Source organism: Peromyscus eremicus, chromosome 20, assembly GCF_949786415.1.
Source record: "Peromyscus eremicus chromosome 20, PerEre_H2_v1, whole genome shotgun sequence".
Lineage (NCBI taxonomy): Eukaryota > Metazoa > Chordata > Mammalia > Rodentia > Cricetidae > Peromyscus > Peromyscus eremicus.
In genome coordinates, this window is record NC_081436.1 from 11,186,274 (window position 1) to 11,198,950 (window position 12,677).

Here is a 12,677-nt window from a genome sequence, read left to right on the forward strand (position 1 = left end):
GAAGCACGTTTCCTCCTCTTGTAGACTTCTCCAAGGGGCCATTGACATCTGTTTCTGATATGGCAGCTTTCAGCGGAGACTGAAACATCGCTTCTGCTCACCCACAGAGTAAACAAGCATGACAGAGTTCACATCCAGGTTGCTGAGGCAGGAAACAAGAGTCACTGGGGGCCATCTTGTGGGCCAGCATCCCAGTCATCTTGTTATTATTGCTACCCAATAACCCACTGTTCATGTACTGTTGCGTCTTTGTAAAGAAGATTCTTTTCACTGGTATTACTTGCAGAACACTGCGTTTATGTTTGGTTTTCTGGAGTTGTATTTATTTTTACTTATCTTTTGTGATTCTTGAACAGGAGGGATCCTGCTTGTCATTGACCTTCACAAACCTGTCTACATCAGATCTTGGAATGTGTTTCTATTTCTCCTTTAATTTATTTTTTTCCTTGTTAATTTAATTGAAAAACAAGAATTTCCCACTATATCCTCAGCATCTTTTCCAAATTTTTTGAGTTTGAGTCTAACAATATTTGAAAGGCTGGTGTCAAAGTTCTCAGTTCAAGTCATCCTCCTGCCTCAGCTCCCCAAGTACCTAAGCCCAAAGATACATTTCAAGGGCTCAGCTATGTATGTAATGCCTTTATCTCTTCTGAATGTCTTCTTTTTGAGCCTCTATGCCGAAATAAAATTTTATCAATTGTAACCTCCAGCTTTCTAACCCACTGCTTGTCTGTCACTGAGACACTGTCTATCTGGATTTCTATTTTCAACGACTGTGTTTTTACATCACTAAAGGAGTTTCCTCTCCCTCCTAACTACTGAATTTTTATAGCTTATTGGTTGGCGCCATTTTGACTGTGAATAATTTCCTAATTTCAGAATGATTATTTTACATTGGATTTCAGTCACTGTCCTCTGAACTCTTGACTTGAGTTGTATTGTTTTTCAGTTCTCCCTCTTGACTCTCTTAATGCCACGTGCTGCCTTAGTTACTTGGTGTATGTGCTTTACATAGTTTCATGTTTTATTTATCTGTTTGTTGGGACCATGAGGAGAGATGAGTGGAAGACTCTGCCTTCGAGTAATATTCTCTTTTTGCCAGAGTTTATCCACATCTTGAATTTTGTCTATTGAACTTCTGGGAGCATACTATTTGAAGTACAAAGCCTCTTAGAGAGATAATTGTTATCCTGCATAAGCTTAGCAGAAATATTTCCAACACGGACATCAGAACTGATAGAAAAGGTGGCTTTGGAAGAGGGGAAACTGTACAAGCCCTGGTTTCCAGTTTGAGCAGAGCTGGTGAATCAGATTCTGTACAATGGTTTCTGGTCTCTCCTTTAAGCCATTTTATACAGAATTGGTGTTTACATGCATTCAAGCGCTGCAGTGTTTTACAACAGATGATGTCCTCTGCCTAGATACGGGTGCCATTTTGATGAGCTGTTTTCAGTCAACAATGCTGCCTTTTTCATTATGCCTTGGGCCTAACCAACATGCAGAACAGTTTCCTCTAAGTAGAATGCTTAGATCCATGTGATGGATCCCAAGTTACAGTCACCTGTAGTGTTTGTTTAGAAGCAGCTAAGGTTTTAGATACAGTTTGTATGGTTCCCTGAGGCTTTACCTGTGGGAAGTTTGGTTTCCCAATGGTGGAACCTTTACAAAATAGGGCATATCATCAGATATTAGGCCTTGGAGAGTGCTTTCTGTTGTTTTGATATCATTCTCATGTTACAAGTTACACATACGCAAGAGTGAGATTGGTATATGCCTTTCCATGTTATCTGTGTCCTTCACTGCTCAGGAGAGCTGAGCCAATGACAGTGTCAGGCTTCCAGCCTCGTAAGCTATGATGTATATGAACCTGCTTTCTTTATACACTCTCCTAGTTCAGGTATTGTGCTATGGTAATCAATAATAGATCTATATAAAGGCATTTAGATTTAATTAATTGTGTCCCTTCTAAACTTAATTGAAACTAATAATTAAAAGCATGCTCTATTTTCTGATACATACAACTTTCATGAAGCTTCATGCATGCACTCACTCTTTCATTATAGATACAAGTGCACACAAATACATACACACATAAATGCACACAAGCTGTGGGGCACCAACATTTTCTGCTCTACATTCATTTTTTTCAAGGTAATACAGGTTTAAAAACGTCTACATTCTGTAAAGTTTTGCTGCACAGGCACAATTCCCAGTATATGCATAAAAATCTGGGAGTTGTAGAACACAGTTAAAATCCCAGAGGCAAGAAGGCGAAGACAGCTGTCTCCCTGGATCCCTGGGGCTCGCTGACAATCACCTAGCCTATCAGGCAATTCCCAAGTCAGTGGGAGACACTGTCTCAAAAACACAAAGTAGGTAGTTCCTGAAAAAGAACATCTCGGGTAGGTATTCCTCTGGGGTTTACACACACACACACACACACACACACACACACACAGAGAGAGAGAGAGAGAGAGAGAGAGAGAGAGAGAGAGAGAGACTCATGTTCTTTCTTATGTTTTAATATTTGTGCTTTTGTTGCTTCAGTCTTCTGATATAGAATAATAATTTACATATTAATCATCATGTTATCAAAACTTCTCTTATACTCCTCAGAGGAAAGAGCTTCCTCCCGACAATGTTAATTACATCTAATGGCACTACTTCTATGTTTCAAATCCTGGTTACCTGAATATGAATTGCTATTAGTCCCTCTTAAACCCAGTGAACTATTATTCACGTGTAATGTCTACCCTAGATAGAAGCAGTAGTGTGCCAGCCCACAGAAGATGCATTCTGAGACCCACGGGGCATACATGAAACTGCAGATAGCATCACATATTAATCCTACATGAAAATTTTATGTACACATGTACTTATGATGAAGTTTAATTTAGGACTTAGGGACACAAATAGATTAATAACTAATACAAAATTATGAAGTTATGGTGTGATGAAACATTGTGCTTTGGAACTTTTATTAAGTAAAATAAAGGTTATTTGAATACAACAAATGGCTACAAGCAACTACCCAGTGGGCAGGCTATACAACAGTGGTTCTCAATCTTCCTAATGTTGAGGCCCTTCAACACAGTTCCTCATGTCATGGTGACCCCCAACCATAAAATTATTTTCATTGCTACCACATAACTGTAGTTTTGCTACTATTCTGATTTGTAATGTAAATATCTATGTTTTCTGATGGTCTGACATGACCCCTGTGAAAGGGTCATCCTACTCCCAAAGGGGTTGCAACCTATAGTTTGAGAACTGCTGCTATACAATATGCTACACTGACCAAAGAATGACTCACATCCCAGGCAGGATGGAATGGGGTACATGTGATTTCATTGTGCTACCCAGAAGAATATACTATTTAAAGACCATGAATTACCTATATCTGAAGTTACCTATTAATTATATTTAGAATGTTATTGATCTTGGGTAATTGAGACCATAGCAAGCAAAACTTCAGGTGAGAGTGGACTGCTATACACTCCATTATGTTTTGAGAAATAGGTGTTTGTTATTCTTTTTTTTTTTTTTTTTTTTTGGTTTTTCGAGACAGAGTTTCTCTGTGTAGCTTTGTGCCTCTCCTGGAACTCACTTGGTAGCCCAGGCTGGCCTCGAACTCTCAGAGATCCGCCTGGCTCTGCCTCCTGAGTGCTGGGATTAAAGGCGTGCGCCACCACCGCCCGGCAGGTGTTTGTTATTAAAGTACTGAGTGCACACTGGTGTTCCAAATGCAACTTACAGTCTATGTGGACCAAGCCACGCTGGAACTCAGAGTTCCACCTGCCTCTGCCTCTCACTCTGCTGAGATTAAAGGCATTGTGCCGTCATACCTACTCAAATTTATACTCTAAGCATGTAGTTGGTAGGATTTTGTACTTTTCCATGAAATAAGTAATTACACAGCTTATGACTTCCTGAGCTAGATGCAAAAGTACAATTAGATGGATACATTAATAAGAACATCATCAGTTTTCTCAGATACAATATCAAGAACTGTTTATCCCTTCACCCTCTAATCCAAATGTATAAAGCATTCAGAAGGCCTGCAGTGTTTACACTGTGATTTACATCAGCTCCAAAGAATGTAGTCTATTTACTTGTTACATACAATAGACATCTTTCTATCACTGGAATGACTGTGACTGAGCATTATTCATTCCCCATGCAGCATCCCCTTCATTCCCCCATGAAGCATGCAGCACTGCCAGGGCCTTACATGCAGCACCATGCACCTCCTGCATGCACTTGCTGGGCTCTTGCCAAGTACATTTCTCCCTAGAACCAAAATCTGCTATAGAAAAAAAAAAGTGTCTGTTTTAAATGTCCACATACTACCGATTATAGCATCTTTTTAAAATTAGTTTGGGCTCTGTAAAAATATGCACAATGGGTGATTATTAATTACTAAGCATGTGTGTGTACATAAAACACCCTCTACAGTGTATGCTAATATCACCATGATGCTCTTACCATGATCTTGAGAACAATGATGTCCAAGCATTACAACATGAACCCTGGAGCAACATTAATTCTTATTCTTAAAATATGCTAACTGATTTTTAATAAGATCCTTATTTAGGATTCTGCCAAAAGTGTACTTGTAGCTAGTGTCTGGTTAGAAAGAAAAGTAGACTTGTTTCTTTTACAGATAACTTGTGCAAGTAGTCAACGTCTCAAAGAACAATATACTCTGAATGGAGAGGCTGAACCCATGTGAAGTTCTGTTAACCTGGGACTGTGTGGATATTGGGTTTTTATTTTATTAATTTGTGATAGATGATCTGTGGAATGGATAAATGAGTTTATTTGGACAAAGAAATTTCAGCCAGGTCCTTGCTACCCCTTCGCGAGACTGAAGGGTTTTCAGCATTGCTTCGTGTTGGTCAAGAGTTCTCTCTGTGTTTTCACTGTTCTCAAGGAGAATTGAGAAGGGTGTAATCCTGGGGAGCATCACTTTCACATGGATCTGTAGAGGGAATTCAGTATAGCAAGCCCCAAATATTTTATTTACTAAGTATTTGACTCATTTTCAAAATTTGTCACAAAAATGGCACTTAAATAATATTTAAATATTAAAATATAATAAGTGTAAAATTTTTAAAAACGTATTAAGAAAAAAAGGAGTCATGAAATTTTCAAAGGCTTATGTGACTTACTAAATATTATTCAAAATGCATATGAATTTTATAGTAGACAATAATGCAGTTATGCGCAGGCTGATGTAAAAGTACAGACATTCTAAAGGTTTGGAGAAGAGCTCATGTATGAACCACCAGTGAAATCCTAAACAAATACTTGAGCAGGCTTCCTTGACGGGTGGTAAAATGTGGGCAGCAAATGACAGAGAGAGAACAGTAAAGGAATACTGGATCAAAGAATAGATGTGGAAATACTAAGGCATTTTGTGAGCTGCTAGATATTTAGAGTTGGTTACAAGAAATGGGACTACATTAAGGTGTAGAGTCCGCAGCCAAGCTAAGAGGGGTGCCTTCCTTGTGCAGGCAGAGGACCAGTGAATGGCAGTCCACAGCTATCTATCTCTCTAAGTCATCCTCCTCCACAGCAGAGGGGCAAAGACACTACATTTGCTATACACACATATTCCATCTCCTTCTCAATTACATCACCTACACCAGCAAAAGCAGTAGCAAGAAAGTAAGCAATAAATAGCAACATGGTAATGCACCAACCCACATTTTAGTCCTGTGACAATCATGACAAATATTTCACATTTGTGGTTAAGGTAAGTAATGTCCACCATTTTTCTTTCCCAGTTTAAAAGAAAGAGGTAATTGTACTATACCACACACTGAAAACCATTAGAAGGAAATGAGAAGCTTGGCGAGTGTTTAGCTTGAAGCATGGTCACTAAGAGGCTTGTGGTGTAACTTCCTAAAAGACACATGGCCAGCGACACAAACAGAGTGAGGGCTTTTACTACTTTTCTGGTGTAAGCCATCCCGATCTGTGGGGAGGAAGCCAAAAACACATCTGCAGTGTGGAACGGTACGATAAACACACAAGGATTTGAATATCCAGGGTTACCAGAAGACTGTTCAAATTACAAATGTCAAATACCTGGGGGTTCCTTTTCATTGGAATTTTTGGCCACTCTTACCTCGGACAACAAGGTCAGCCGAAGCTGAAGAATTGTCCACGATGGTCTGCGCCGTGCATGTGTATCTTCCTGCATGCTTCAGCTGGGCATTTCGGATGAGCAGTTCCCCATTGGCATCGAGCTATGAGCGAAAGCAGGAATGTTCAGTCAGTGTGTGCCCATTAACCACACAGCATTTAGGATGTGGAGGTAGACTGCTTTCTCCTACTAGGAAGCATCTGGACTAGACCTGCCAAGTGCATATCTTTGTTCAGCTTCTGCTTGAGCCTCAGCTTTCCAATTGGAAACTAAAGAAACATAACTCCAGCCCTTTGGGGCTCCACTGTCCTTGGCATTCCATCAAAGAGCAACAGCAAAGAGATGCCAGGGATGGACTCAGTTGATCAGTAGCTTTTCATGTTTTATTTTTGACATTATAATATAATTATTACTTTACCCCTATCGTTCCTCCCTCTGTGCCCTCCCATGTACCCCTCCCCACTCTCCTCCATATTCATGGCCTCTTTTTTTATCACTAATTGTTATTGCTTGCACATGTGTATATATATATATATATATATATATATATATATATATATATATATATATATATATATATATTCCTAAATATAACCTATTCAGTTCATATAATGTTACTTGGTACTTTGAATAAAAAAAAAAGTCAGCATCTAAGAATCTTAGTGCTATCAATGTGAGTAAATAAATGTTTCATGACTGAGAACTGTTAATTTAGTTTTGGAAAGCTGAGTAAATTGACCAAATTCAAGTTGTTCCATGATTCATCTTACAAAGATGCTAAGAACTTATAGAACTATCAAAATGGTAAAATGGATGCTGATTCTACTATAATATAACTTGGCATCAAATTATAATCTACACAAGGATTTGGGTCTTGTTCAAGACTATTCCCAGTATTAAGAACACATACACACACACAAACACACACACAAACACACACACACTGGGAATACATGTGTGTGTGTGTGTGTATGTATGTATGTATGTATGTATGCATGTATGTTTGTATGTATGTATGTAGGTTCTGCTTGGCCATAGGCTCTACCATGTGCTGAGTTCTCTGCTGGACTCATCTTCAAACATTTGTACTCTTTATGTGGCTGACAAGGTGTAGAGTCAAAGCTACCAACATCCTGGCCACATTTTGATCACGCCCAGTAGAAGCATAAACTTCAGCCAATTAAGAATCAGCTCTGTCTTAAAAACTAGAGCCTGAGTAGGCAGTGACAGGCTTGTGTAAGGATTTTAAGAACATCAACATGCAGACTGGCTGCTCTCTATCTGGTGAAGGCACGGTGCTGAAACTCTACAGAGGGAACCCAGAGGGAAGATATCCATATCCTTTCTGGTATACTGCGCATGTATAAAATATTTTCCGACATTTTTAAGAGCAGCTAACACTTTCCAGCCTCAGGAGAGGCCAGGGCTCGTGGTGGTTGAGAGAACGCTTACAAAGCAAGCGAAGGTCATGGGTCTCAGCACATTCTAGCCACAAATTAGATGCGAACGCTTGCTTATTTTCACGAAAAGCCACAGCTTGGCCGAATCACAAATTCCACCCTTCAGATGGGGAGAGTTGAATCACATCCTGGAAACTGTGACAGCAAAACTCGGGGATATTCCAGCGTGTACATGTGGTTGACCACTTAGAAGTCTCCCAAATGTAAGTCTAAAGACTTTCAACATACAAATGCCCACCCCTGGCTTCCTCCTCCACCATACACCAACTGCAAAATAATTACTGCAATAAGTAAAGAAAAATTAAAATATTACTAAGCTGTATGAACAAATCGACTCATAAAGAACACCCCCCCAAAAAAAAAAACAACACAGTTAACACAAAGCATGTTTTGCTCTTTTGAAATTGACAAGGCTGAAAAAAGGCATGCCATTTAAAGCATGTAGTCAGTAAACAGAAATTATTAAATATGTCTAATAAATGTGCTATCCACGAAGCAAGAGTTTTCTTTGCTCTTGGCTTGTTAGCAGCTACAGCAGGTACACCACGGGCAGCCTCACACGCTGACAGCCTCCACAGGCTCCTCTAACAGCAACAGGCCCACCACGGGCAGCCTCACACGCTGACAGCCTCCACAGGCTCCTCTAACAGCAACAGGCCCACCACGGGCAGCCTCACACGCTGACAGCGTCCACAGACTCCTCTAACAGCAGGAGTTCAGTAGGAGCTGTGGGGTGACTCTGGAGCCTGCTGAAAGGCTTTGCATGCACAGACACACTCTGAGCTGGAACCCTGTAAGAAAGATACAACTTTTGATCAACCCCAAGGCAATCTTTTCATTGCCGGGTCTAACTTCCTTCCTTCATATGTAGAAGTTGGACATCACGGATATTATATTAAGTTACTTTCCTTTTTAAGTTTAAAACATGTGAAGTGGCAAAATAGTACAGTTAAATCCCACACCGACTGATTTCACTCATGTAATGAACTTCTCGCTGTCACTCTTTTGTCTCACTCTTTAGCTGCCTGGCGTCTTTTCTACTGATATCCCTCTGTCTAGTGCTGAGCACTGAGAATACCGGCATCACGATGATCACACAACTTAACGCCCCTGTAACTTTTTAATGACCGTATCTTGAATCTCAAAGGAAGGGCCGTTCTCTTCAATGAACACAAACTATTTTTTCACACATACAACTAACACCAATTCTCTCATATTCAATATTTAAATTGATGCTGCTGTTAATAATGCTTCATCTTAATGACCTGAGTCTAACTTTTTAAATATTAAAAAACTCAGTAAGGCATACCATCAAACATTTAAACACTCACATATGTAAGGGGAGCTGTAATTACTAAGAGATCCTTTTGGGGGTTGCCTGGAAGTGTTTACACAAACTAGACTGATGACTGGAGAATTCAGTTTTGACCAACTGGCCCATTTTGAAAGAAAACACACAATGAGAATTTTGTTTGAGCTCCCTGCTAACCAGTTTTTTTTTTTTTTACCAGGAGCAATATACCAAAGCTTTGAATCCCATAGCTTTGTTTTAGAGTTGAAGGACAACTGGGATATGACTTGATTCATGTGGTCTCCATTGGTTCCTGTTGGCCTCAGAGTTCTCAGCATCTCCATAGGAAGGAATGAGAGACGCCCTCTAGTAGTGTTCTTTGCCATTCAGTAACCTACACACACACACACACACACACACACACACACACACTCACACACACTATTTTCCTAAGAACAACCTTACTACCTTTATTGTATATTGTTGTTCTTAATTATATTTTCTTGGGAAAAGTAATTCCGCTAAAAAAAAATTTAAAGTGTGTGTGTGTGTGTGTGTGTGTGTGTGTGTGTGTGTGTGTGTGTTAGATCCTTAGAAGCCAAAAAGTAAAAATGACAAATATGGAGCATATACCTGAACCCAGTACTGGAACTTTCTTCCCAGCTAGCGTCACCTACAGGCACCATGCTGGTGAGAGACACTGTCTCAAAAAAAATTTAAATAAAACAGTTTATGGTGCCTGAGGAAAGACATCCAAAGATCCAAAGTTGTTCTCTAGACTGCACATGCATACACTATACATGAGTACATATAGCTATACTATAGACAATCCCCTCCACACACATGCATTCCCCAACATATTAAAAAAAACCCAAAAACTAAAAAAAAAAAAAAAGTCTTATTGCTGTATGTGCTTAATTTGATTCATTAAGACTATCATCAACCAATGTTTAGGGACCTGACTATTGTAATTTGCTAAGAAGCAGCATGGGCTGTTGTAGTCTCTGCTTTGTGATTTCAGTTTTTTAAAGGAGCTAGTTCAACTCTAAAGCACAGTTTTCTCATTGTTTGCTGCCAGGAAAAAAAAAATAGCAAAACAACAAGAGCAGCAGCAAAACCAGCAGCAGTTATGTGAGCTGACAGCTGGTGGAGTGTAACGTTAAGGTGATTAGCTGCATCGTGCTTCCCGCTTCCCCACATGTGCTAAGGTTCCCATCTCCAACTCTGTTTTTGAATTGCACTGACCTAGTCTGGTTCCCTCTGCTATAACTTAACTCTAACCTTCCACGGGATGATTTTCAAACCGCCTTTATTGACTCTATGCCATTTTGCAATAGCTCTGGAAACCTTCATTTGCTTATTCAACAGAAATCAGAGACAGTGACATTTAAAACAATAAAAAAATCTGCATTTTTGCTTGCATTTAATTCTTCTCTTTCTGTTCTCTTGATTGTCTAGCAGTGCAGTGCTTTGTCTGGATCAATACTCTGTTTCTTTTCTAGTATAAAAAGTTGTTTCTCAAATCCAAATACTTTTTAGTGCCCTGTTTCACGTATTTCAGTTCCTTTTTTAAAAGAAAAAGAAAACTGCCTTAGAGAAAGAAATCTGTTTTCTAATGGTATGGTGTGATAATCACAGCCAACATGCCTTCTCACTCCTGCAAACAGACAGGCAGCCAATGCACATCCTCACACCTGCAAACCCACAGACAGCCAATGCACATCCTCACTCCTGCTAACACAGAGACAGCCAATGCACATCCTCACACATGTAACACAGACAGCCAATGCACATCCTCACACCTGCTAACACACAGACAGCCAATGCACATCCTCACACCTGCTAACACACAGACAGCCAATGCACATCCTCACACCTGCTAACACACAGACAGCCAATGCACATCCTCACACCTGCAAACAGACAGACAGCCAATGCACATCCTCACACCTGTAACACAGACAGCCAATGCACATCCTCACACCTGCAAGCACACAGATTAAAAACTCACTCCCTGCAAAACTGAAGGAGATGTCCTTGGATCACCACTGACTTAACACCCAATGCTGTGCAGGCTTGACTTGCCTTACACTGCAAAGAATGCTACCAGTGTCTGAAGACAAAAGCCATTTGGATAATGTGAGTGCCAATGGGTCATTAAACAAGATTTTAGAATACAATATGAGTTGAACAATACTGTCTTGCTGTGTTTCCAACAAGCAAAGAATTATTTAAGTAGATATAGACATAATATTCTAGCACAACCAGATGGATGACAATCATGGGCAGCAGGAAGACACCAGCCCTTCTGGCTTCTGGCTTTGGTTTACTTCATCTGTCTAATCATCAGTTTTCCTACCTCTGACATTGATGCATTCCCAATAGCATCTACTTCACTGAATATTCCTGCAAGGAACATACGTCAAATACCTGGAAACTATTTAATATAAAACTAACTAAACATGTAGGGTAGAGGTACCTTTGCATTGTCCTCAGAAATGAAATCCCTAGACTGTTTCATCTCAAACTTGGTATCTAGTAAACTGATCACTGACTTAAATTTTGAAATTGATCTGTTAACAGAAAGGAGGAAAAACAACTTACAGAATTTTAATTGGGAAACAATTGCTCTATCATAAAATTTATCAAAAATAGTCAGTGATGTGATATCAAGCACTTCATAAGCATTCCATTATCCTCATAAAAGTGCTCTGAAGAAATTGTTTTTGGAAACCTAATAAAGTAGCATTTTACAGGGTGCAAAGATGTTTAGGGAGCACGGGTCATAGACTTAGAGGTGTAACAATGGCCTGGAGTCAGGTGAAGTTGGACAGAGCCTCTGAAGAACTCAGATGCTATCTCTGAATTTTTATCAAAGCTGTAGTGACTTCCTGCTAGAATGAACTTTCAACATTGTAGGAAAGAAATCAGGAGGATGTACAGAGAGTCCATGAACCTGGTGGGCTTAATCCAAACAGTGGCTTTGACACTGAGTCTACCCCCAAACAAGGGAAGGGAAATGATTCAAAAGTAGGCAGCTATCGACCAAGGAGTTGTTGGCTCAGTGAGTCAGAGCATTAGCCACACAAGCCTGGTGGTCCTAGTTTGTGCCCTAGAGTCCACATAAAAAGACAGATGCAGCGGTGGGCTTCTGTAACCCAAGTATTCCTCCAGTGAGATGGTAGACATCACACAGAACTGGATGGAAGCTCAGTGGCCAGGTAGCCTGCAGTATGCAGTGCATCTGTGAAAACAGGAAGATTTTTCACCTGCCCTTGGGTGGAAGGTGAGAATCACTCCTGAAGGCTCTCTTCTGACCTCCACCTGTGTGCCACAGCACGTGTGTTCCCACACTCACAAACATACACAAAATATAATTTTAGAAAACAATTCAGCAATTAAAAATAATTTTTGCCCATCGTTTGCCTCCAGGAAGGACAAAAATGACACATATGAATAGAGTGTTTATGAATACACAGTGTTTATGTATATTACATATATATGTATATACATATAAAATCTTCATAGATAACTTCAAGATCTTTCTAGAAAAAGAAGGGTTATAACATAAATTATAATTAAAATTAATTTTAGCTGTATGTTTACTTTCAGAGAGTAAGTGCCTATTAAATCAGAAAACAAAAATAGCAGTAGTTTTATAACTGGACTTTGAAAATAGATAATTACTTGCCACAATCCCTTCACAGAACAGTATAATGCAGATAAATTATTTTAATCAATTAATGTATTAAACTGTTAATTTCAACTGTTGATT

General features: G+C 39.5%; 1 protein-coding gene across 1 annotated transcript in view; it reads right to left on the reverse strand.

Moving 5' to 3' along the window:
- Positions 1-12,677, reverse strand: part of Cntn1 (contactin 1) — a 132,489-nt gene that overhangs the window by 77,785 nt on the left and 42,027 nt on the right. The window contains exon 14 of the mRNA XM_059247464.1: positions 6,134-6,254. Within this exon, the coding sequence (XP_059103447.1) occupies positions 6,134-6,254 (121 nt within the window). The remainder of the gene's footprint in view (positions 1-6,133; positions 6,255-12,677) is intronic.